This window comes from Carettochelys insculpta, chromosome 5 (genome assembly GCF_033958435.1).
Source record: "Carettochelys insculpta isolate YL-2023 chromosome 5, ASM3395843v1, whole genome shotgun sequence".
Classification (NCBI taxonomy): Eukaryota; Metazoa; Chordata; order Testudines; family Carettochelyidae; genus Carettochelys; species Carettochelys insculpta.
This window is the reverse complement of record NC_134141.1, coordinates 25,125,815-25,153,655: the sequence shown is the minus strand read 5'-3', so window position 1 is coordinate 25,153,655 and position 27,841 is coordinate 25,125,815. Positions and strand designations below refer to the sequence as shown.

At 41.0% G+C, this 27,841-nt stretch overlaps 1 protein-coding gene across 2 annotated transcripts in view; it reads left to right on the top strand.

The window, feature by feature from the left end:
* MAMDC2 (MAM domain containing 2) overlaps positions 1 to 27,841 on the top strand; it is a 103,164-nt gene that overhangs the window by 68,210 nt on the left and 7,113 nt on the right. The window contains exons 9-11 of one of the 2 annotated variants that reach the window (XM_074994078.1): positions 1,441 to 1,706; positions 19,969 to 20,062; positions 24,486 to 24,638. In XM_074994078.1, coding sequence (XP_074850179.1) covers positions 1,441 to 1,706; positions 19,969 to 20,062; positions 24,486 to 24,638 — 513 coding nt within the window. The remainder of the gene's footprint in view (positions 1 to 1,440; positions 1,707 to 19,968; positions 20,063 to 24,485; positions 24,639 to 27,841) is intronic. The other variant, XM_074994079.1, reaches the window with a different exon arrangement.

Sequence of the window (27,841 nt, the reverse complement as noted above, 5' to 3'; positions counted from 1 at the left end):
CTCTTGGGCTATGTCTAAATTGCGAGAACTGTCAGCAAAACGTACACAAATTGCACAACACATTTTTGTATTTTTTGCCAACAGTTCTGTCAGGAGAGGCTTTTCCGACATCTGGCTCGTCCCCAGAGGGCCAAATGGCAGAGACCCCCTCTGTCAAGACACATCCCTTCTTCCTTGTGGAATGAGGTGTGCAGGGATGTCAACAGAATGCTCCTGACCAGCAGATCTCTTCTGACATCTCTGCAGTCTGGACATTCATTCTGTCGACAAAACTTCTTTTGTCCATAGAGGCCTGAAGTCTAGACATAGTTTTGTGGAGAGAAAACCTGATATTTCTGGGAGTGCTTAGTGAATAGGGGCTGACCCCTGCAGTTAACCAGCAAGACAAAATAAGAGCTGCTATAACGCAGACGATAACTAACAGACTGCGGTGTCAGGGAGTTGGTACCCAGTTAAGCACAAAAGAGTGTCCCTCTTGCTGAAGGCAAGGTGCTAACAAGGTGATTTGCAGTCCTGGGCATCCTGAGAATGGTCACAAACTCCCAGTCGTGCAGAAGGAACATGAACACTGCACTTTCTCTGGGAAGGTCCTAGAAAGGACTACAGTTATGCCTGGCCTTTCACACTATGGGTGGTGGGGGGGGGACCCTTGTGCATTCCCGTCACTACATTCCCCATAAGAGCCCTTTATCTATGGAACTATAGGGCCAAATCTGCAGATAGTATAAATCAATGGAGCTACATTGAAATCAATAGGTCAGCACTGATTGAGGATCATTGAGGATCTGTCCCATAATGTTTTTTCAAAGCATGCATTGAATTATATGTAGGAATATATAATAGTTGTATGTAATTTTTTAATAAGGAGATGCATTAGGCATATGAATATAAACTCTATTCAAGTATCCCGCTATTACTAGGGCTCTTAACTCTTCAAGGCAGAGTCTCAGGGTATCTGGTTGTTATGGGAATATCCTTTGCACTGTGGTTTCTGATACTGCTCATGTAGATCCTTTCATATGGCATTCACCACCATTTAACCACATATGCCAGAGAGGGTTGCATCTTGTGTATGAACTATCCAGTGGGGACCTGGCAGTGCCTTAGCATTACCTCTTCTGTTAAGGAAGCAGTATCCTGAAACTGAGCCAGGCTGCCAATGGAGCCAGCAGGATACTTTTTAAAGGTAATTCTGCAAAGTGTTGCTCTCAGTGAAGGCTGGAATCTGGCCGCATGCAGTCTAAAAGTTGTAACATCAGGAAGTTTACTTAGGATTTTGATTTGTGCACTACAAACAGGGATTTTATGTAATTTATTAACTTGCTAGTGTAAACTCTCATTAGCACCAAAATCTGCTGAAATAACTAAACTGTCTTTTACCTGTGAATAGGATTTGTATATTGTTTGTTATAAAGACTCAATAATTGCACTGTTTTGCAGGTTATTACTTGCTGGCAAACACAAAGTTTACCTCACATCCTGGGTACATTGGACGTCTGTATGGCCCCTCGCTGCCAGGAAACTTGCAGTATTGTCTGCGGTTTTATTATGCCATATATGGATTTTCCAAAATGAGTGACACCCTAGCTGTTTATATCTTTGAGGAGAATCATGTGGTTCAAGAGAAAATCTGGTCTGTCTTGGAATCCCCAAAGGGAGTCTGGACTCAAGCTGAAATCACCTTCAAAAAGCCTATGACTTGCAAGGTAACAATCAGCACTTCTTGTGTGTTTGCTTTTCTCAAAGGTGTAGGTGGAGATTTTTTCATTCATGTACCTTCTAGAGAGATGGTGAAATGATGTTAAACATCTTTGGCCTGACACTGCAAAGTCCTGAGAGTCTTCCTGTGCCAGTGGAGTCAATGATGAAATGGATGGCAGTCAGCTTGCAGTAGATTTTAGGGCCCATATTAGCAGATTTATCCTGTTGTTATTGTTTGTGTTGAGGTTGTGCCTACAGGCCATGATCAATCATGTATCAGTGCTCATCAAGTTAAGCACATTACATATATCTGTGTAATAAAGAGATCATCCCTGCTCCAAAGTTTGCAATCTGAGTAGTCCAGCGATACAGTGGTTACAGCTGTAGCTGAGTGCAACTCAGTGGATTTAATTCTCCTAGGCTCCATGTATATATCCTTTTAGTTTTGCTTCACAGGGGGGTTGCAGCTGCCCTTCTCATTTTCATAAACCCAAAACCTCAAAAGCAAAACTTTCTGCTCAAACTGCTGAATTTGTCTTAGTTTTGTAGTCAAAACTACCAAGTTTCAATGTGAACTCAGAAGTCAGTCCAAGTTCACAGATATAGGTGAAGATTTGGTGGAATCTGGTCTGAATTTTATATTAAAAGTAGATGAATTCACAAAGTTTTACTCAGACCCATCCACTCCAGTGCTCATCACACTCCTTTTGCTGCCTTTCTCCCCACCCTCCCCAAGTTAATTTGTTTTAGATAGTCCTCACATACCAAAATCAGCGTAGGAGCCATTACATCAGTTACCATGGTTCTTCTCCTGGGGTAAATCCACATGGCAGAGAGATGTGATTCCCAGCACTGGGAGGCAAACACAGACTAGCTCTTCCCTAGCTAGCATGTTAAATAGCAAAGTGGCCGTGAGGACAGTTTGGGGTAGATACCTGTTGTGCACACAAAGTGTTGGGTGAGACTGTATTCAGGGACTAGCTCAAGCTATTGCCTACACCACCCAGGCCACCCTGCTATATTTAGAGAGCTAGCTCAGATAGAGCTGGAATGTGTATGGCTGCCCAAGCTCTGAATCCCATCTCACAAGTACAGTGTCACCATCTTTTTGTGCAAAGGATTTTGGGACTTCAGGATGACCATTCGCAAGCAGCCAAATGTTGGATCACAGCATGAAAAAAGATGGATGACTCTCTACTTTAGAGTTTGATAGTAAACATAAATAACGTCAATGCCTTGGAAGGGTGGAATCAGGAGAGGGATTTCTGGAACAGTAGGATAATGCAGGAGACAGACAGACATTCATAGATCCTGTCCTGCATTAATACTTTTACATGTCTCCTTAAGGCTACGTCTACACGAGCCCCAAACTTCGAAATGGCCACGCAAATGGCCATTTCGAAGTTTACTAATGAAGCGCTGAAATGCATATTCAGCGCTTCATTAGCATGCGGGTGGCCGCAGCACTTCGAAATTGACGCGGCTCGCCACCGTGCGGCTCGTCCCGACAGGGCTCCTTTTCAAAAGGACCCCACCTACTTCGAAGTCCCCTTATTCCCTTGAGCTCATGGGAATAAGGGGACTTCGAAGTAGGCGGGGTCCTTTCAAAAAGGAGCCCCGTCTGGACGAGCCGCGCGGTGGCGAGCCGCGTCAATTTCGAAGTGCCGCTGCCGCCCGCATGCTAATGAAGCGCTTAATATGCATTTCAGTGCTTCATTAGTAAACTTCGAAATGGCCATTTGCGTGGCCATTTTGAAGTTTGGGGCTCGTGTAGACACGGCCTAAACCTCTAAGAGATTGTGGTACCGACTTCAAAAATTGATGAGCTGAGATGCTGCTGTTTAAACCCTAAGGTAGTCCTGTCTTTTGCAAGTCTGCCGCATTGGTATTGGCATTCTTTTGAGCAAACAGAGACAGTTTAATTCAATATAGCCCTCAATACTTGTGTGGAGAGAGATGTATGGTGTGCGCAAAATTAATGTATGTCCAATTTCAGATGTGGGCTCCAATCCCAGACAGACACAAAAGGAATAGAGAGACCTGCTATATGCACCTACTACGTGTCAGTTTGAGTGCCCAAATGCAGGATTTCATGGGTTAACTTTGCTAATGTTTGGAGGCCTCAGATTTCCTTGACTCCAACCAATCTAATTTCAGGTCTGGGACCTGTACAGGAATCACAGTAGTGATATGGGTTTAGGACATCAGTCCCCATGCAATAAATAAGAACGGTGCTCTGCTGATTGACGCCAGTAGATCTGTCAGTGTGCTAATAGCTCCAGTTTCCTGACAAGGAGCAGATAGAATTGCTCATGATTGGCTCCACTACTTACTATGATGGGCTTCTGCTTTCTTTGAGTGATACTGGGCAGGGGGTAGCTTTCTGTAAGTGCATAGAAGAGCCCTGAGAACAGAAGAGCCAAGTATTGAAAGGATGTATTTTGTGACTACTCTTGTTCAAGGTACATACCAGGCTGTAGAATGTGGCTGTGAGGAGATTTAGATTATAGATTCTTGTTGCTGACACCTTGTTTTGTCTTTCAAGTATCTGACTAGTTTGCTAGAATATAGGTATGTAACGGGGGCCTGGATTAACGCTAACTGGCTGAGACTTCAAGTAGACAAGACTAAGGTGAAGTTAGATGACAGGAAAGAAACTCTAAGATTTCATGGGGCTTACATTAATGCTCTTAACTGAGGGATCAAGCTGCCATTCATTATGCAGGTTTTCAATGTAAAGATCTTATGCAAGGTGAGGCCAACTTGCTTTTTTTTCCTTCAGTTTGCACAAGATCAGGGGTCTGCAACTGAAATAGCGACAGGCCATTTCTTTCAAATTCAGTTACAAAATCAATACTTCAAGAGCTGCAGTGCATGTGAATATGAGATGGTCCTTAATAAATGTATAAAAATCTTAATAAAGTCAAACTGTACTTTTTGTAACCCCTATTTTAAGAACAGCGCACACAATGATTTTTACTAGTTAGAAAGTTGTTAACCCCATCCCCCAGCTTTACCTCCCATCCTGCAAACTCACTCCCCATGTTCCGACTTCACCCCTTCAGCCCCAAACCCATCTCCTGGTTTAACCCTTCTGAGCCCTAAACCCACCATCCCAACCCCAGGTTTAACCCCTTCAGCCCCAAAGCTGCCCCCCTGCCAACCCCAGGATTTACCTGGCTCGGCCGAGGAGCTCCATGTGCTGCCGCTGCTTCCCCCATCATCTCCTTCTCTGTGCCGCCCCTCCCCCCAGCTCTCCTGTAGGCTGACCTTGTTCTGGTTTCCTCTTCAGGGGCTCCCTGCCCTGCCGGCTTCCCTTCCGCCACGGCTGACTGCTGGGTGGCTCCAAAGGCTGCTGCCACTGCTTAGTTTTTTTGTTTTAGCAGTGGCAGCCTCCAGAGCTGCATGTGGAGTCAACGGCGGCGGTGCTCAGAACTGCATGCAGCTCCTGAAAGAGTCACATGCAGCTCCAGAGCTAGAGGTTGCCGACCGCTGCACTAGATGATTAGGAGTATGTCCATGTCATTCAGATGCAGATCTTGCTACAATCATTTTTGTTTTTGTTCCCCTAAAAGGTGAGTATTGCAATGCACTATGCATGTTATTATCTAACTCACAGGAGAGTGGCTTCCTTCTGGAGAGTTCTCAGACTCTCTACACAACCATAATCTGGAATCTTCTGCATTTAAATCTGCCTATGGTGAAATTTTCTATGTTGGTGTTTAGTTATGGTACTGACAAAAACAACAGGAAGTCCTGTGGCACCTTAGATATTTTGGAACATAAGCTTTTGTGGGCAAAGGCCCACTTCATCGGATGCATAAAGCAGGTCTTTGCCCACAAAAGCTTATGCTCCAAAATATCTGTTAGTCTATAAGGTGCCACAGGACTTCTTGTTTTTGAAGATACAGACAAACTTGGCTACCTCTCTGGTACTGACAAAGGGTCTAGTCCAGTAAATCTCTACCTGAGTCGTTCTCTCCTTGCTGAACAGTCCAATTAGCCTGTCTCATGGGACTATTTCAACCACTTGTGTGTGTACAAGAGGGCAGATTTGATTCTTTAGTGCTTCATCACTTCAAATGAGAGCTAAAAAATTGTTACTGTGCATGTGCGAAATCGCAGCAAAAGCATAGACTGGATAGATATTAAAGCTCAGACATATATGAATTGTGCATAAGCTAATCAGCATCTTAAAATATTTCTACAGTGGGAAAATGTTCCCCCCCGCCACCTTCACATAATTAAAAATGGCTAAAAGTATTTTGTTTAAACTTTCTAGGAAAAATTTCTCCTTGGGCTGAGACCAAGCATGCAGCAAAAGTAGAATTTTTCTTTAAACAAACAAACGTATGAACGTGTGTCAGGGTGAGTTTGCCCTGAAAGACTCAACCTTAGCTACAATTTGCAGGTTTTGTCAGGGTATAATTGTAAAGTCACAATAAATAGTAGCAGTATTACACATTCAGAAATTAATGACTTCAGAAACTAGACTGCAATCAGATAATTTTTTATACTTTGAAGAAGTACTCAGTAAAGTTAGTCCTGTAAACTTAATGTTTATTTCTCTCTCTTTTTCAATGGGTTTCCCCCACCTTATCTGCACATATTCACTCACAAAATAGCCCCACATGTATGCCCCCAAATGCACCTATACAAAAATATTTTCTGAGCTGTGAAAAATATCTACTTCGAAGGTGTTGTAATTTAGGAACCCCCCTATCCAATTTACTTAAAATTGTGAAAAAACCCTACCTCAGCAAAGATTCAGCCTACTCACATTAAGGCTGATCCAACATTTTTTTTTGCTGATTTGAAGGCAAAATTGGGATTATAGTGGAAAAGAAGTTGCAATCTTAATGATGAAATAGCTGCCATTGCTGCGCAAGTAACCACAGCAACAGAATGTCTCAAGTGTATAACGGATCCCACTGTTTTAAAGCTTTCTTTATGGCCATATATAATTTACATAAAATAATTTTACAAATGCTTGATTAGACAAATAGCATGTTTAAGACAATATCTTTGATATCTTAACAGAAGCATACTTGTGTGTATAAATATATGTTGCACTCAAAAATACATTAAAAGAATTTTTATACTCAGGGGCTAGAAAATGCCAGAATTAACGTTGCCTGTGCAAAGTTAATTTGGCCTCCTTATGCATACACATTATGGGAATTCTTAATTACTCAGTCACACATGATTTCTTTTGACAGAACCCCCCTCCCTCATTCAGGACACACACTGGATGATGCTCATTTAATGAGCAGCTATTCAATATTTTGTTCTTTTTTGTTCAATGTGTGTCCCCAGGCCTTGTTTATGGGAGCTATTAAAATCCTGCTATGAAGACAGAATTAATAATTTCCTCAGGCGCTCATCACTATAGCATCTGAGTGTTTCATAAACATTAATGGATGTATTTTCATAACACCTATTGTGAGATGAGAGGATATTATTATCCCCATTACATAGATGGCAAACTAAGGCATCAGCGATTAGGGTCAAATGTACCCATTAAAAGTGGGTGCCCAATTTCACACACCTAGAACCTGATATTTTAGAGTACTTTGTATTACATAAAACTCTTTGTTCAAAGCTCACTCCAGCTACTCACTGCTTGGTCAGCCCTGGGGACAGTACTACCAGCCATGACTGGAGCAACTTTACAGCCAGCTGCTTGGGTGGCCCGTCAGTGTCAGCTGCCCTGGCGACTACTCTGGCATACCTGGGCAGTTGGCTCTGGGGACTGCCCGAGCAGCAACAGATACAGCTGGCCCCAGGGGCTGCCTGAGTAGAAGTCCCCAGGGGTGACAAGAGCCACTGAAGCTCGACAGTGCCCAGCAGTGGTCCTGGGGCTGGCCAATGTAGTGGCTACCCCACTGGTCTCTCCCTGTGGGGCCAGCCAGAGTGGCATCATGTCCCCCGGGGTTGTCCCCCCACCCCTTGGAGAGGGATGTTGCCACAATAGGTGGAGTCAATTGAATCCTGGGGGGGCCCCCTGCCTGGCTCCTTGGCCCCTCTCCCCATGATATGCCCCCAGGCTGCTCCCCCTCGAGCATTCAATTAGGAGTGTTTATGTAAGCTGAGGACAGGCTGTGACTTGATTTCTTGCCCATGACCTGTCCGTGACTTCTACTGAATATGCCCTTGCTTAAATTGTAGCCTTGGTCACCAGCAGGGTTGAAATGTGCCACACAGACCCCTGCCACTTGAACCAATAGAGTGGCCATGTCTACACAGGAAAAACTTCAAAATGTCTCTGCTATGGCCAAATCGAAGAATACTAATGAGGTGCTGAAATGAATATTCAGTGCCTCATTAGCATGCCACCAGCCACGGCACTTTCAAAAGTGCTGTGGCTGGCAGCATGCTAATGAGGCACTGAATATTCATTTCAGTGCCTCACTAGTGTTCTTCGATTTGACCATTAGCATGGCCATTTCAAAGTTTTTCCTAAGTGCAGATGTAGCCAGTAACTGGTAACAGCAGGTGGTTGTCCTCTGTGTGGACCAGCTCTAAAGGAGGATTAGAGGTATACTTGACAGGTACACTTCAAGATGTTTGCTGACGGTAGAGGGATGGTGAGTCACAGGAATCTTGAGTTTCACTCCCGGCTATGGGGAAAATTGTGCTCTGTGGTGTACAGACTGTCTTGTGGGGTTTTTTGTGTGTTTTAGCCCTTTCCTTACAAATATATGATCCCTCCTGACTACTCCTGTCCAGCCTATCCATTTCTCCATTGTGTCTCATCCTCATCCATGGGTCCATGTCCCAGCTTCCATTCCTCAGGCTTCTCATTCTAGTTCCAGACTCCTTTTCCAGTCAGTCTTTTCTTCTCTCCCAAACTCAGTATCCTCTTTCTGTCTCCCACCTCCCACCCAAAATTCCCTAAATCAAACCCAAATCTTGTAGGGAAATTTTTCAGCATAAATGGCTAAAGTCTGGCCAAGTTATAAGCAACTGAAAACAGGTCTAATCTTATGTCAGGCAACTTTAATGATAGGCACTGTAACTAGCTCTGCATACTTTGTTTATAAAAATATATCAGTTATTGCTGATGCACATATATTTTTTCAGACAGAACAAATCTAGCTTGAAAAGTAAAAACTCTTAAATGTATGTGGTAATTTGCTTGATCTAGCTTTTGGTTGACAGATGTTGCTTGGTAGGTTGGCTTAGTAAGTGTCTATGGAAACAGCAAACAGCCTCTGTTGATGTAATCTCCTGGCTGCCCTTTAATGGCAAAATAAAGTCAGAGACTCAGATCTTTATGCTGTTCCTTTCTTTGGCCAGAGAATCTTAGTTATAAAACTTCTATTGGTAGCAAATGATAGTTACAAAACTTCTGACTGCATATTTCCTTCATCCTTCTCCTCACTATAAGGAACCTTGTATGGCTCAAACATTACTTCTCTATGTTTTGAGATTTTCTAATGAATTTTGGGAACAAAGTGGTATTCATTTGTTGATGCTTTTGTGTCTCAGACTAATAAAAGGCTTTCTGCCTGTGAGAATCCTGGCTTGTGTAATTTCATGGGTTTTTTTTTTTGAATTAGCAAAATGGAGACTGGAAACAGTTTGCTGGCTTAAATTGTGAGAGCAGGAAACTTGCAGCTGTCCAGAAGGCATTAATCTGTCATTTTGAAAACACCATGTCAAAATGTTAGCTATGAATCACTCAAGCAAGTCACACATTTTAATATACATACAGTAAACCCCCGCTTTACACGATTTTGACATACCTGTTAATCATATTAATGCGAATGTCAAAATCCTGGGCTCTAGCTGCCCGCTTCCCCCATTTGGGAAGCGGGCAGCTGGGGCCTGGGGCAGGAAGGCATGGCTTCCCCCAGCTTCCTGCAGCTGGGGGAAGCCATGGGAGATGCTTTCAGTGTTCTGCTGCTGGCTCCAGCACTGGGGAAGCCAGGGGGATGCTGCTTCTGGGGAGGGAGAGCCCCGAGGACCTGGGTGCCAGGTGCAGCAGCACCTGGCTCCTGGGGGCTCCAAGATGAGGGAGGTGATGGGGGGAAGCCCCTCAGCTGTGGGGAGCTGGGAGCCAGTTGCAGTCATGCTTGATCAGTTTCCCAGATCCTGCAAACTGCTCCCAGCTCCCAGGGGTTCAGAGGAGGAGGGAGGGGGTCCCCTCCCTGACTTATGGAAAATTTGAGTTATGCAGGGGTTGCGAGGAATGCAACCCCCACGTAACTCGGGGTTCTACTGTACTGCAAATAGAACACAGAGCTTATGATGAATAATGTTTATAGGCAGACTTAAGCTCAGAAAAGGCAGGAGATTGAAAATTATTCTTTCTTACTCTGTCTTTAGCTCGTCCTGTAATTGTATACAGTGCCTTTTCGTAAAAAAAGAGGAGCCGGTACTGAGCCACCTCCCTGCCTCTTCCCCCCAGCCAATCCCATGGCTGGGACTGCCAAGATGCCCGTACTTGGTACCAGCAAGTACCAGCACAAAAAAGCACTGATTGTATATGTTCTGCACACAAAAAGTACCCTTTTCAAATTTTGCAGTGCATCTGAGTGAATGTGAGAATGAGAAAGTCAGAGAGAAGATCCTGACATTTATGACCATGGATCAGACCCATAATCTATTATGGTTTTGCTTAAGGGTCGCATGAAAAAATGACATTGAACTGTTCGGATTCTTTGACCTGCATTTCGTTTTAGTGAAACTGACACCGGATCTGTGGGTTATCTCAGGGTTCATGTGTGAAGGGGTGGGTTCAGCATAAATGAGATGGAATGGTTGGGGCGAAATCCACTTATAGTAAGTGTGTTACAAACAGGCCCATACATGCACAACACAGCTGGAATTTAGATTTGTGTGTGTGTGAAACCATGATTAAAAAATCCTTTTATTTATTTAGCATAAAATAAATTCTACATCCCTGAATTATATTAAAACTTTTGAAACCGAGTTAACCTACCACCCCTTCATTTCTGACCAGTTAAAGCAGTACTGCTAGGTTGGATTGCATGTTCCAAACTCCTGAGCATCTTTCAAAAGCTGATATTCAGTATTATCTAGCAATTCACACAGGATTTTATCTCACTGTCTCTCACTGTAGTCTCTTTTCTGTTAGTCTATAAGGTGCCACAGGACCCTTTGTTGCTGTTGTAGTCTCTGAGTATATCCCATGGCCTGTCACCAAACTCAGAACGGCGACCTAATTCCACCCCCTTCCCACCACATCTCCAACATCAGAGGCCAGTTTGAGTTTTCATTACTTTCTTCTTCCCCCACCTTTCCTTCCCCCCACCCCTCTTCTTTCTTGTCTTTGCCTCTTTCTGCTCTTCTTCCATTTTCACTCTTTATCACAGTTGTGTGAAACCAAAATCAAATAAGTATCACACATCATTGTGAGGACAGTTAATTTAGTGATCATTCTGTTCTCCATGACAGGATTCCAAAACCTTGTGCCTATGGGTGAATTTCAACAGGCCTGCCATTTCCAGGATACCCCTTTATGGCCACAGGGTAGCCCCACCTTAGTTTTCCCTTTCAAGGTACTTCCCAAGCCCCTTTTTTTTCCCATGCACAGCCTCTCTCAGGTTCTGCTTTATTAAATTAACAAACATTCAAAATAAAACTCTCAAGTCCATCCATTTACCTCTATATCAGGCATTTCCAGGTTCATCCTGATGGTAGTCTCACTCTCCAAGTCCTAGGTTTCTCTACTGGAGTCCAGTCACTTCCAGCAGCCTCTGTACTCCATTCTGTTCTCCCACCAGAGTGCTTCTTCACTGACTCTTTCTGCTATGCCTTTACAGGGGAATCAGCAGATTCCCTGCTCAGCTGCTCTACCCCCTTGGTAACTATGGTTGATTGGCCCCAGATCTGTCGTCCTTAAGGGACAAACCATGCTGTTACACAGAGAAAACTCTGTTTCCCACTCTTATGAGCTCCACACTTGAAGTTGACAGGAACATAAATGCATTTATGTCCTAAGGAACACATCCATAATGGGACATCATTAACATGGAAAACAGAAGGGGAGAGGCTCACTTAACATTCCTTGGACCATTTCTATGGATGTCTTTGAAAACTAGAACTGAGGTTTTAAACCTTACCTGCTATGCTGAGGAGAGCCCCAGTGTAGAACACACATCATCAGGCTGATGTTCACCTGATTGCTGGTGTTGCTGAAGGGCTGAGCTGGTACATTCTGGGTTAACAGAAGGTTTGTCAGCTAGGTGGATTGAAATAAAGTAGTCTTGGAAATGGTGAGAATATGGACAACCACAGCCAACCCACCCTTTGTAAAAGGCAGTCCCTCAGGCAATATCAAATGAAAGAGGGCATAAAGGCTTATGACTTCCTGATATGTAACTTCTGTATCCAGTTGAAGCACATTTTTGTCAGGCTCCAAAGGGACTCCCATGCAGTCGCTGAGCTGGAAGTGTGGTGGCTGAGTTATGAGAACTTATGCATGTGCAACTTAAAGAAACAGGGAAACTAACCTCACTTAAAAACAAAGAAATGACTGGGGCTGAAACATCAGCCACTGAAAATCCCATTCTGAAACTTCACAGTTAAAATGTCAAATAATATAAGATTTCTCAAAATATGGTGATCAGTGTTTTATAGTCAAGTGTCCAGGGCATTTGGTACACTTTTGAAAATAATACATTAGAAAAACCGCTAAAGAAAATCATTTTAAAAAAAGCCCTTGGGAAATAGAAATCCTATTACACTCATCACAGCAGCTAGGTGAGGATTGACTATTATATTCCCATTATGCCTACCTAGTTCATCTGCATTACCTAATTAATATTTATGTGCTTGCTCAGTTTTGTCCTCTGCATTTAATATTTTTTGGTGTGGTTCTGAGGGGTTGTGTGTGTCTAACACAGCTTGTGATATTATCATGTTACTGATGTGGCCAGAGACAAATGATAGTACTCTTCTGTTCAAGGGAAAAAAAGAAAAAACAAACAAAAAACCCTAAGACCCAAACAACTTCATTAAACAGGGAACAAACTCATAATATTAGGACATGGGAAATCTAGCAATGCTCTGGGGGATGCCTAAACATATCGCTAATATATTTACTTTTCTGAACAGACTCAGCATTCTCTGCTGGGTAATGTAATCCATTGAATATAGATGTCGCAGTAACAGTTGGTGGCTTTAGTTTTTTTCTGTGAGCTTCCTTCTTCATTTCTGCAATCTATTTGCCCTTGAACAGAAGAGCATTTCAGAAATATCTGTCCAAATATTACTAGTTGATGTTACCCTGCTTCAGCTTTTCAGATAAATTTATTTTGCTCTTTACAATTTACAGCATTTACTTAGACAGTTTATCTGGGTGTTCTGTAACATGAGCAAGTTGCACTTGTTTAACTTGTTACTCTTGTCTCTCTGTTACTATTGTTGAACTTGGTGCGATTTTTAAATCAGCATAGTTAAACTGATGAAAAAAACCTATGTGGGATTTTTATTTTGGATTGAGTAGCTTATTTCATTTAAGCATAAATCAATTTCTGTTGATTTTAGCTATCCAAAATAAACCTGTATTAAGATGAAATAAGAATGTCTATACATCTGTTTGCACCAGTTTGATTAAAAGCTGATTTCAGATGAACTGGCACAACGTTCTGAATGTAGATGAGCCTTGACTCAATCCACCTGATTCTCCTCTTTGCTGTACCAGTTTTATGTCAGTGAAACTCAGTTATCTTAATGTAGTTGCATTTAAATAAAACCAGTGTAACAGACTAAAGAATCAGGCCCAACATTTTGCTTTGTGAAAACGTTACAAACTGACCCATAAGATCAGGGTACTTTTTTGTTTTTTTAAAATCAGAATATAGTATTTGCAGATTTGGCAAATTAAGAAGAAGGGTGCTTTCGAAAGTGGGGCTTCCTTTCAAAGGAACCCCATCTGCACAGCTATTTTGCATTTTTAAAGCAGCACTTTTGATGCCACGAGTGGCCACTATTATGCAAATGAGGTGCTGAATATTCATATTAGACTCAGCCATGGGGTATTGTCTACACAGCAGTGTTATTTCAAAATAAGCTATTCCAGAGAGAGTTTATTTTGAAATAATGCTGCTACGTAAAAAATGCATTTCAAAATAGCACTTAGCTATTTCGAAATACAGCATCTACACACAATAAAGCCTATTTCGAAGTAGAGCCACTGGAAGCACTATGGCTTATTTCTAAATAGGCTCTATTCCCTGTCTTAACTAACCCTATTTCAAAATCGTTGTTTCTAAGTAGGTACTATTTCTCGTGGAATGAGGTTTATCTACGTTGAAATGATTTCAAAATAGTGGTTGCATTGTGAAGATGCTAGCAAAAGTTATTTTGGAAATAACTTTGCTGTGTAGCTATACCCATACTGACACTGGATCAGAGTTGCACATTTGATAGTCTTAGTTGCTTGGTATAGCTGAAAGGTTGAAATGAAATACGTGGATCTTTTGGGTGAAATGTTGAGTGCCTCCTCAGTTAAATCTTTAGCTGGCCAATACCTATTGTAGCAGCATCACATCATACTGATTTCTGTGAGATCCAATGTGTAATGTATCTCTAAAAATATATGTAATGCCAGTCAGCACGGTTTCATGGAAGTTAGGTCTTGTCAAACAAACCTGTTGTCTTTTTTTGACAGGATTGCAGGTCTGGTTGATAAAGGCACCTGTTTTATTACAGTGTAATTGGACTTCTCCAAGGCATTTGAGTTAGTACCACATGACATTTTGATGAAAAACCTGCATTATACAAAATTAGCAGGCACACATTGACTGTCTCATTGACCAATATTAAAATATAGTTGTTACTGAGAGATATCAACAAGCAAGGCAGCTTCTAGAGCAGTGATTCCCAACCTGGGCTCCTTGCAACCCTGGGGTTCTGCGAGGGTATTGCAGGGGGTATGTGGGTGGGGGGGAAGATAAATAAAAATGAACATGGAAAATAAGTTTTAAATAAACTGCAAAGTTGCAATCAGTTATTATTTTTAAATTAAACATCTTCCAATAATGTTATTAATTGCTGTCTAAAAATCTATGTTGTGACAAAATGATTGCGACAGTTAAAAGGATACAAACATTAGCCATGCATTCAAGTTTGGGGTGTGTGTGTCTGTGAATGGTTTGTGGGGGGCAATAGGGGGCCCGCCACTAGTGAAAAGGTTGGGCACCACTGTTCTAGAGAGTTGCCTGAGGATCACTTCTTGAGCCAATGCTATTTAATATTTTAGTAATGACACACATGATGATTGAAAATCTTTTCTGATGAAGTTTGCAGATAACACAAAGATTGGTGGAGTAGTAAATAATCGTGAAGACTGATTATCCTGTAAGAATAATCTGAATTGGCTGGTTAAATAGTTACAATCTAACAAACCACTTCTTAATAGACCCAAATATAAAGTAATACTCTGGAAATCAAGAATGCAGTTTATATCTGTAGGATGTGAGACTATCTTGGAAAAGTATCAGAGGGTAGCCATGTTGGTTTGTATTGGCAAAAACAACAAAGGAGTACTATGGCTCTTTTACGACTGATAGATTTATTTGAGCATAAGCTTTTCTGGGCAAATAACGAATTCATCAAGTGGAGGACCAATGCTAATGAGGCTAATGGATGGATGTGGCCTACTCCCAAGAGTTGATGTAGAGGTGTGAATACCAAAAAAGGGAAAAACTGCTTTTGTAGTGAGCCAGCCATCCCCAGAATAAATGGACACAAATCAGACATCAAGAATGGTAACAAACAGACACCCAGTAGGAGAACACTCAATAAGAGCTTTAAAGGTGGCCATTTTTCAAGAAAAAAGAACTTCAAAGAGAAACTTCAGAGCTACAAGTCATTTAGGTTATGTCTTCAAGTGCCACTTCTTCTGGAAGTGGCATAGTAATGAACTGTCCGGAAGATGCGAATGAGGTGCAGATGTGAATTTCCCGCACCTCATTAGCATATGGGCACATGATTCGGAGTCCAGAAGAACCTCTTCCAGACTCCAAAATACACATGCAGACACGCGGCCCATGGGGATCTTCCAGAAAGAAATCCTCCTTCTGGAAGCCCCTTTGTTCTCAAAATTTTGTATTTGTATTCCAAGGACTGATTTTTTACTGAATAGATGGTGATTGTTTCCTCAGAATTATACTATAGTTTGTTCAACTGTAGTAGGATAAAAACTTTGTATCTCTATAGCAAAAGGTTTCAGAAACATGATTAGGAGGAGACTTGTTCCCCTCTCTAGTCCACTCTGCATTGAGCTGTTACAAACACTTGTGATGCCCCTCAATTATGTGTTTGTAACAATTCACAAAATAAACAATCTGTAGTGCTGGGACCATAAGTGTTGCATATAAAATGCTTTTGAACAAACAACACTGGACAATTGAATTCAGGTATTCTTTAAAGATTTAAGCACATTTAGTTGACCATTCATAATGCATTTGGAGGCTTTAAGAAATATTATATAGTTAAGCAACTTAGCAATACCTTGTTTATCAACTATATTAGAAGACACCACAGGTCATGCTAAAGACAGTGAAAACTGATTAAAAGTACACACACTTTTTCTGAGAACCAATTTCCCCCATAAGCCCAAACTTGCAAGTTAGCAGGGAACCTCAAATATGCAGCTGAGGTGTTTACAGCTTGTACTGGAGTGCGAATCAGCCATGAGACACATACCTGGCTGTAGCCACTATCAAGTCATGCCTTATCACAGTGAAATGGATTTGAAAAGTTTCCTAAAAATGATGGCAGCAAATTCTATTAAGGTCATATACATAATTTGAAGTACTTGCCCATCTACTGCCTCTCAGCAATATATACAACAAATAAGACTTCTGTATTCTTTAATCATTCAAACAGATCTGCACCAACTTTGACCCGAGGGCAATCAGAAATTTCACGTGGTTTCTGTTATTCTTTTGCATTGTTAGCTATACTGATTGCAGATTACATACTTAAATATCTTATTTTTCACGTCAGAATTAATGCCTGACCTACAAATAGGATGTCTTGGACTGTTATACATCTCAGTTCCCAGATGGGCACTGTGTAGTATGCTTAGTACTTTTGACTTTATGCTTATTGGTAATATGATGTCGTTGGCAGAGAATCCCATTTTATAGATTAATTTCTATAAGCCCAGTACGTCTTTGTTTTTGAAGCACACCTGGGCCTTTTCTGTTGCCTATCGTTTGAAATTACTTTCTCAGTCTGTTGTAATGTTGGGACATTTTGTGTTTCTCTCTTAAGCTGATTAAATTTTGTGTTGAAAGCTAGTAGTACTAATTTGTATTTAATTTGCACTGTTTTGTAGCTCCTTCATTTCACCTTTTTATGGATGCTCCTGAAAGTATATCTGCTTCTGGAATCTCCTTACTGGACCAGCATTCCACATTTAATATATATTTTTGCAATTTCCAGATCACTTTTTGAAGTCTGAATGGTCATCATCATCCACAGCCATGGGCTCAGCACCCATTGTTGTCTGATGACTCCCCCACTATTTCCTTCCATCTTTCTGTGTCCAGTGAAGAGTGTCTTAGTTTCTGTCGACTAGCTCTGCACCAATCTACTATATTATCTACCCATTCTCTGTGGGGCCTGCCTCTCCTGTTTGAACCATCCATTATACCAGGGTCTTGATCTTTTTGTTCGTTGTTCATTCTGCAGATATGCCCAAGTAGCTGTAACTTCCATTGTATAACCTTCTGCAGTAGGTTCTCTTTCGGCTGTATCTTGCTATATAATTCCTCCTTGGTGACCTTCTGCATCCACTCTATTTTCAGGATGTTTCAATAACAACTCCTCTCAAATGCCAATATCCTTATCTTTGAATCTTTTGTTGTCGCCCATGTCTTACATCAGTGCAACGTTCTGCTGAACATACATGTTTTCAAGATCCTCAGCTTCGTTCCTAAGCTAATCACGTTGCTTTTTGAGATCTTATCCATCACCTTCAAACTTGCTCTTGCTTTAGCTATTCTAGTCGCTATTCCCTTCTTACAGTCTAAGTCGTATGTTATGTTGCTCCCCAGATATGTGAACTTCTCTGTGTTCTCTAGTTTGATCCCCTGTACACTGATCTTCCTTCCTATTTCCTTATCTCCAAATACCATTGTTCATAATCAGTCCATACCACTTCCCCTCCTCGTTTAGCACCTGCACCATTCTCACTAGCTTCTCTTCATCTTCCTCAATGATAACTATATCATCCACAAACTTCATGTTGTTAATTCTCATCCCATGCACTTCTATCCCTTCTACCTATTCCTTGATCTTGTCCATTGCTCTCTCTAGGTGCATGATGAAGATACTCGCTGATATTGGATCTCCTTGTCTCGTACCTCTACTCGTTCTAAACCAGATTCCCAACTCTCTACACATTCTCACTGCTGCCCCACATTGTTGTTGATATCCTTCAATAACCGTATCTGTCTGCTATCCACTCTGTATGACTCCAGCACTGCCTAAGACACTTTCTGATCTATACTGTCAAATACCCTCTGAAAATCGACAATGCAGTTGTAGATTGTGGATCTTTCGTTGAGCTTTCTCCGCTATCAATCTTAGTGCCAATATCTGCTGGATGGTACTTCTCTCTTTCCTGAATCCCACTTGCTTGTCCACTAGATATTCTATTTGCAATCTCAGTCCCTCCATCAGTATCATCAGCACCTTGCCTAGATGTCTTGTCAGGGCAAACGCTGCACAAAATCTTGTGGCTTCTTTCAACCTTGTTTAATTTCTCCCCATAAACATACTTGTGGAAGTACATGATTCAAAACCAAATTTCAGCAATTTTGTTCCAGTCTTAGAATAGTAGTTGGAAGAATAGCTTGCATTGCCTGAATTCTTAGGCTATTCATTAATCTCAAAATATTCCAGTACAGGTGCATCCATAATTTTTTTTTTAAATTCCAAATTGCCTCACTCTTGCCAGTTGTGCTAACAATACCTTATCCCTTCTAGCCTCCTTCCACCATTTTGTCTCATTCTCATTCCCTTGACTCCATCCCAGCGGCTTTCACTTCCTCCTCACACACTGTCACCATTCACAGCTGCAGAGTAGAGCAGAAGTCTTTCTTCCCTCAGTGCTAACACCCTGTGTCAGCTCCCCATGGCCAGGAGAAGTAGTGAAAGGGAAACCCAACTCTTTGCTGGCTACAGATGGTTGTGTGAAAGCGAGTTCAGTAGAACAAGCATCCAGAAGCATCCTACAGAATATCCCATGCAGCAGTTTATATTTTATTATTTTCAAGACTATAAGTAAAAAAGTGAAGTGTTTTAGACTCTACTAGTGCGGGAGTGTCAACTTTCTCCATAGTAGCAAAACTCAGATCTAAAACACTGTCATTGGAGCCCCCCTTGTGTAACAGCATACAAAGACAGTTGCTAAATTGTTAAATGTACCAAGTTTACCCACTGCAGTCAGGCCTGTTGATAGGCAGCTGGGAGTGTGGGGCAAAGAGACGGGCCTGGCATTTTAAAGGAGCCCAGAGCTGTGACTGCCACTGCTGCTACTTTGGCAGTACCCTTCTGTACCTACTCTGCAGAAACCTTGCCCCCCTGCAATGGAGACACTAGTTTCCCTTTATTGAGGCCTGCTTCTGTTCCTGCATTGCTGGCTAAATGCGTCAGAACATTGTGTACACTACCCTGAAAACTCAAAATCCCGTTGCTCTAGAATGTTACGCACAGTCACTATAGTACTGTGGCGTGCACAGATTCAAACTGTTTGCTAGAATTTATTAGACTACCAAACCAAAATTGTAGAATAACATGGATTATGCCTGTTTTCTCATAGTTTGATTCATTGCTCATAATTCTGGGGTGAAAAATTTCTTGTAATGGAAAACAATCTAAATTTGCAATCTGTTTTTGCAGAGGTGACATTCAAGTTCAGAGATTTTCTTTATCCTACATTAATAAAGATGTGTGCCCTAATAAAATGTTAACTGTATGTGGACAGAACTTAAATCAGTGCATATCTGTTTTAGACAGATAATTTGCTTAAAATTAGATGGCAAAATGTTATTTTGTTGGTATTAATAGTTTTTTTTTGGTTTAAAAATCAGTGAATTTAAATGTTTTAATAACACTGACATGACAATTGTTAGGAAGATTTTTAAAATCACTCCCTTCAATACTTAAAAAATGAATGGTTATGAATGCATCAAGAAAAGTCTAGTGTGTTAGGACTACTGACAATGCCAATTTTTACTGGAAAAAAGCCCAGAGACCCATCTTCTTCATAAATTGCAGGTGGTGTTTGTGAGCTGGTGCAAAAGCTTTTGGGACTGTGGGCTTGTGGCACTTGATGACATATCAGTGAGCCTGGGAAGCTGCCAAATTGCTGGTAAGACAATACGCATGTGAAATCATTGATATGATTTTGTCCTGCTCCAGACAACTGTCCACTCTCACTCCTTGCTATAAAGAAGCTTCCTTCTGTGTTCATTTTCCTAACAAAATCACATTGTTATCATTCCATGGGTAAGCTGAAATAGTGGTGGTTGCGAATGTCAATGAAGTACTGCAGTACTGCTGCTATCGCTCATTTACTGGAATCCCTGGAAGCTGCATGGAAACTGTTTAAAGACACCATACTAGAGGCCCAACTTAAATGTATACCCCAAATAAAAAAACACAGTAAGAGACCTAACAAAGAACCACCATGGCTTAACAGCCATGTTAAAAAGGCAGTGAGAGAGAAAAGGGCAGCTTTTAAAAAGTGGAAGTCAAATCCTAGTGAGGAAAATAGAAAGGAACATAAACACTCCCAAATTAAGTGTCATAATGTAGTAAGAAAAGCCAAAAAAGATTTTGAGGAACAGCTAGCCAAAAATTAAAAAAATGATAGTAAAACGTTTTTTAAATACATTAGAAGCAGGAAGCCCACTAAAAAAGCAGTGGGGCCCTTGGACGATAAAGATATAAAAGGAGCAATCAAGGAAGACAGTGCCATTGTGGAGCGATTAAATGATTTCTTTGCTTCAGTCTTCACAGCTGAGGATGTTACAGAGGTTCCTAAATCTGAGCCAGCCTTTTTAGGTGACAAATCTGAGGAACTCTCCCAGATGGAAGTGACATTAGAGGAGGTTTTGGAGTTAACTGATAAGCTGAATAGTAACAAGTCTCCAGGACCAGACGGTATTCACCCAAGGGTTCTGAAAGAACTCAAATGTGAAATTGCGGCGTTATTAACAGTGGTTTGTAACCTATCCTTTAAATCTGCTTCGGTACCCAATGACTGGAAGACGGCCAATATAACGCCAATATTTAAAAAAGGCTCCAGAGGAGACCCTGGCAATTATAGACCGATAAGTCTAACATCAGTACCAGGCAAATTAGTAGAAACAATAGTAAAGAATAAAATTGCAAGGCACGTAGAAGAGCACAAATTGTTGGGCAAAAGTCAGCATGATTTCTGCAGAGGGAAGTCGTGTCTAACTAATCTATTAGAATTCTTTGAAGGCGTTAATAAACATGCGGACAAGGGGCACCCAATGGACATAATATACCTAGATTTCCAGAAAGCCTTTGACAGAGTCCCACACCAAAGGCTTTTACGTAAATTAGGCGGTCATGGGATAGGAGGAAAGATCCTTTCATGGATCGGGAATTGGTTAAAAGACAGAAAACAAAGGGTTGGAATAAATGGTAAATTTTCACAATGGGAGGGGGGTAACTAGTGGTGTTCCCCAGGGGTCAGTCCTGGGACCGATCCTGTTCAACTTGTTCATCAATGATCTAGAAAATGAGGTAAGCAGTGAGGTGGCAAAGTTTGCAGATGACACCAAGTTGTTCAGGACAGTCAAAACCAAAAGGGATTGTGAAGAACTACAAAAAGATCTCAGCAAACTGAGTGATTGGGCAGCAAAATGGCAAATGAAATTTAATGTGGGTAAGTGTAAGGTAATGCACATTGGAAAAAATAACCCAAATTACACATACAACATGATGGGGTCAAATTTAGCTACGACAGATCAGGAAAGGGATCTTGGAGTTATAGTGGATAATTCTCTGAAGACATCCACGCAGTGTGCAGCGGCAGTTAGTAAAGCAAATAGGATGTTAGGAATTGTTAAAAAAGGGATAGATAAGACGACAAAAGATATCATACTTCCCCTATATAAAACTATGGTACGCCCACATCTTGAGTACTGCGTGCAGATGTGGTCTCCTCACCTCAAAAAAGATATATTGGCATTAGAAAAGGTTCAGAAAAGGGCAACTAAGATGATTAGGGGTTTGGAACGGGTCCCATATGGGGAGAGGCTAGAGAGACTGGGACTTTTCAGTCTGGAAAAGAGGCGATTGAGGGGCGATATGCTAGAGGTATATAAAATCATGAATGGTGTGGAGAAAGTGAATGTAGAAAAATTATCTACCTTTTCCCATATTACAAGAACTAGGGGACACCAAATGAAATTGATGGGTAGTAGGTTCAAAACTAATAAAAGGAAATTTTTCTTCACACAGTGCACAGTCAACCTGTGGAACTCCTTGCCGGAGGAGGCTGTGAAGGCCAGGACTCTATTAGGGTTTAAAAAAGAGCTCGATAAATTTTTGCAGGTTAGGTCCATAAATGGCTATTAGCCAGGGGTAAAGTATGGTGCCCTAGCCTTCAGTACAAGGGCAGGAGATGGATGGCAGGAGATAAATCACTTGATCATTGTCTTCTGTTCTCCTTCTCTGGGGCACCTGGCATTGGCCACTGTCGGCAAACGGGATACTGGGCTGGATGGACCTTTGGTCTGACCCAGTATGGCCATTCTTATGTTCTGTGTTCATTTTCCTAAGAAAATCACATTGTTATCATTCCATGGGTAAGCTGAAATAGTGGTGGTTGCGAATGTCAATGAAGTACTGCAGTACTGCTGCTATCGCTCATTTACTGTGAGGGCCAAATTTTGGCACAAGAGTAAATCCTGGTTAACTCCATTGACTCCAGGGGGTTCTGTATGTGCTTAATCCAGAGCTAAATTTGTTCCTATAAGTCTGCCTGACAGTAAAAATCAGAATCAACCCTTGTACTGGTATTTATGATGACTGTACTTTAATCCTGAGCTATATTGTTTAGGATTTAAGGGGAGGTGAGGGGTGGGTATGTAGTACTCCTGTTTCTCATCATAGCAGACTGAATAAAAAGAGGAAAAGTGGCTTGGAGAAGGAGCAATAAAATTCAGTCTGTATATGACTAAGTACATATTTCTCATACTGTATTTTGGACAGAATTTTCAAAAACACTACTATGTCTCTTACATACATAAATTCATATCCTTGTATGGATTACTGACCTCATATGTTGTAACTCATGCACTTACACAAGCACAAAGGACCGTAGTATCCCAACAGGGTAGAATGGTTGAAGAATAAAGGGATAGTCTAGGGTAAAAGAGCAGATTAGAATATTCATGAAACAAAAATTAAAACAGAATAGCTGAAAGGCATTTCCTCTTTTGCGTACTTGCCAGGATATGAATTTTAGATTGATTGTTTGTTTGTTTCTTCTGCATTATGTAACGATATTCTAAAAGCCTCAAGTAGTTCAGGGAATTCATGTTGCTGTGATATTATCAGCTGAAACAAAGGAAATGCATAATCTTGTACTGTGGTCCCAGAAGGCTAAACCTTTTTCCATTTGTGTTCATATAACATTGGCCCTGATCCTATGATAGGATCTACTAGTATAATGCCTTATGAATGCCCGCAGTCCACCAAGCTCATTAGGCTATCAGACTGGTGGAAGGGCCTATGCTAGCAGATCTTGTTGCATGGTCAGGGTCCCAGCAAGCCAATGATCTATTAGTAGAATGGCAGGGTTGTTCAAAAGAATATTAATATATGTTAGAGAGGAGTCCAAATGGTGACTTTCTGATCCAGAGTAGGATCTAGTTGAGGTTTTACCCAGTGTTCCAGTTTGGAGCTGTGTGTCATATGCCATGTCTCTCATATGCCATAAATTCTTCTCTGCATAAAGAGATATAATAAATGGAGGGATAAAATAGATTATGTAAGTAATGTGTCCAGCCATACATTTTCAGTAGGGTTGCCAACTTTCTACATATAAAAAAACTGAACACCCTTGCCCCACCCCTGCTCCACCTCTCCTCTGAGGCCCTACTTATGATCTGCTCCTTTTCCAAGGCCCCGCCTCCACTCACTATCTCACTCCCCTCCTGTTGCTCACTCTCCCCTCCCTCTTTCACTCATTTTCACAGGACTAGCTCAGGGAGTTGGGGAGGAGAGAGGGCTCCAGCTGGAGATGCAGGCTCTGTGGTGGGGCCAGGGATGAGGGGTTTGGGTGCAGGAGGGTATTCCAGGTTGTGACTGAGGGGTTCGGAGGGTAGGCGTGAATTCTTGTCTGATGCAGGGCATTGCAGTGCAGGCGGGCAATCTGGGGTACAGGCTGTGGCTGGCACTTACCTAGGTGAACGTGTTGCCATGCAGCAGTGTGTACTCCACTTCCCTCATGCCCACTGGCTGCAGTCCCTGGCCAATGGGTGTGGCAGGGCAGTGTGTGGAGCTTCGTGGCTGCCTCTACAAGGAGGAGCCTGAAGGGGACATGTTGGCTGCTTCCTAGGACCTGTGCAGCATGGAGGCTAGCAGGGAGCCTGCCAGCTCCACTACTCAGAGCTGCCAAGTTGATGAGCAACAGCCTGGTCGGCAGTACTGACTGGAGCCAACCATATAGCTTTCTGACCAGTTGTCCCAGTCGAAAACTGGACACCTGCGCACCTTAATTTTTGACATAACTCAGTCTTTTCTCACTGCAGAGATGTTGTCACCTTTTCCTGGAGAATGTACTTTTGAAAGGGACGAGTGTGAATTTACCCAGGAGAGAAGAAACCGAAGCAGCTGGCATAGGAGAAGGGGTCAAACTCCCACTTCTTACACTGGACCAAAAGGAGACCACACTACTGGGGTAGGTGAGTTAAGCTTCACATTGAACTTTCAGAACAGAGTGACAGTTAAATGAATGTCATTTGAAATCATATTGTAGAGCAAAACAAAAAAAGTTTTTACCTGCATGTTCAAAATTGTTATTCAAAACCAATAAGATCTGTTATATTTATAGTAAGATCTTTCAGGTAAGCTATGTCTGTGACGATGATGTTTTAATCTCTCTCTTGCGCCTGCCTATAGTATTTAACTGGTATAGGAAATTGCTGAAAACAAAATGTTTTCACTAATGTGTCTCAGTAATTATAGCTGTTCTGGAAAAAGAGATTCGCTATTTTCAATAAAGGAATCATACTGTAGGGTTCTATTTATTTTATCTCCCAGAATTTGGGTTGTGTGTTACTATAACAGTGGCTAAATCTTATTTTATTGGGAATAATTACATAGACAATAGAGAATTTACTAATTATTCAGAAAATAATAGTACTTCCAACCCTATGATGTAGTAATGAAAAATATATAATGACCTTGTCACTGGTAAGCAAATTATTTTTAAATTCACTCTCATTTGACTTATCCTTACAAATCAACTGCCCTTTGCTAACAACCCTTGTTGCTTTTTAAGTATGTGAGGATGCAGAGTAGCACTTGTAGATGCAGTTTAATTACATTATGAATTTTAAGGTAAAGTCAAATGAAATGCTATAATGATGAAAATGGGAGACATGGGCGCACTTACAAGTCTATAGTTAAAAAGAAAATTAGTTTTAAGTGAATGATACAATATATTTTTAAGCTTGTAAATCTTTTCAGAGTAAGATCTTATAATATGGAGACTGATGCTACTACTTTGAGGATCAGTCCATTTCCTATTGTCTTTCCTGTCTTTATTTGGATTGAGTGAAATGAGTTGGCTGTCAGAGGGGAAAGGTGTTCACATCACAAATGTCATCAGACTTCCCACCTTTGCTGGTTGGTATTCCTAACAGAGAAATGGTGATTGGATGGAAATGGAGACAACCCATCTTGTCTTGCTGCAGTCCTTCAGAACATTGTTAGGACACATCAGTGGGGAAATGTAAGCTACCCCTATCTTTGCTCTAAATTCTCTGTGGCTAAGCAGAGCTTGGCTTTCCTATTAGTTTACACACATTTTCTAGTTACTATAATAAATGTTCAAATATAGAAACATAAATGCTGGACAAAATGTAGTGTTCTCAAAATGCAAATAAAATAAATTTTGCTTTTAATTTTTCCTGTTGATTACTTTTTTAATTCCTTTATCAGCAGGCTATGGATATGCATAGAGGATGACAATCTCAGCTGCTTTAAATCAGCATTGATTTCAAAACAGCTATTTTATATTACTTCAGTAAAGCTATGCCACTTTATACAAGCTGTCAGTTTGATCCAGGGTATGACTGAAAACTGTGAAACCCAAGTGCCAAATTTTGATCTTGCATGTGTATGCTAGGACTATGCTGATTTCAGTGATAGATACATATGTGCAGACAAAGGAAGAAATTGACCACATATGACAAATCCTGGCCCTGCTGTACATAAGAGAAAAGAGCCCCTTATCCCTACATATTGGGCTTAGTGCTAGTTTCACAACTTCTGAAGATCTAATTAGCTGGAATATTCATATGGTTGCTGTCACCTGGCTGCTTTAATATAGCAAAGTAAGTATGGCTCAGTTACATCAATGTAAATAATTCTACTGACTGCAGCATAGTGAGTTAAATTCATCACTGTGCTGAAGGCCAGCCTAAAAGCTGTGTACTGCATGGCCTCTTTTTGATTGAGCAGCTCCTCAGATTTGGGGCCCTGTAGGTGTTCTACTTGGGAGTGGGAATGGGTGATACGTATTTCTTGGACGCAGCTTTGTTTATTTGCAAAGAACATACAATGTCCTGTGACTCTAAACTACAGAGAGAATCAAATAAAAGAACAAAGCTTCTTTCACCCTTAGCACTAAGAACACTCTTTTAGCCTGAACCCCTGATCCCAAACCCTTTTCTGAGACTCTTCCAGACTGAGCCACTGTGTTTTCAGCTGGTCCTTCAAGCTATTCTGTTCTAATCTCACTTTCTAACCTCACTTTCTTTATTTTAGCCTGATTATAACACAGTCTGGCCTTGTCCAAAATGAGTTCCCAAACAGTGTTAAATTCTGTGCACAGCTGAATTTAAAACATTTTAACATTATTTCAAATACGTATGTCGGGTCTTACACAGCTGCATTTAAGAGCACCTGCAAAACTATTTTGTTTCTATTTTACAAAATAATAAGAGCCTTGCCTTCTAATCACACTCTAAATGGATATTTGTGAATAGGAGAGAGGTACATTCAGCAGAACATCACTTTTCCACTTCTCAATAAAGCCCCTCCAATTGCTATATCCTGGGCAGAATTGGAAAATTCTGTGCTAATACAGGAAAGGAAAGGGATGCCAATGAAGGAGAATATTCTTGACTGCTTATAAAGTATGGAACTGAGAATATATGTGGAAGAGTTTTAACCTCACTTCTAGTTTTCAGTCTTCAAAGCAATCACGTTCGCCCACAATCAGTGTTAACCATACTACATGGAGGCAGGAATATTAGTACATTTCAGGAATAAATAAGCACAAGTATGCGAAATCTCTAATTCAGTTCCTTCTATGATATTATAAATAAAAAATGGAAGCAACCAAATCACGTATAAATATGAGCACATTTGATGCAGTTGTTATAGTTAAATTATGCGAAAGAAAAGTTTAGGCTGAATAACAGGAAAAATTGTCTTAATGATGATTATGTCTTTGATACTGTAAAATAGTCTCCAAAAGGCAATCATAGAAGTCGTACTGCTGAATCCATTTAAAACTGGGAAAAATGATTGAAAATGTAGCATTGGAACCAATCCTATATTGGCAGGTCATGAACTAGATGACCTAATAATAGTGGGTCTTTGTCATCTTTAACTCCTGCTTCTTTTGCACAAATTAAATTTGTATGAACCCAATCAGAAAGACGGGGTAAATTATTTTTTCTGAGGGTTTTCTAAATCCATATGACTGAATAATTTTAAATGTGGTTGTGATACCTGTATAGGTGAATATACACTATTACTTTAGTGTCTAGCACAGTATTACTTTTCTGTATGTAGTAATATAAAAGCACTGTGCTAAATCACCTTTGCCAGCTTTGTTGTGGTTCATAACCAGGCTGTAATGTCATAAAGCACT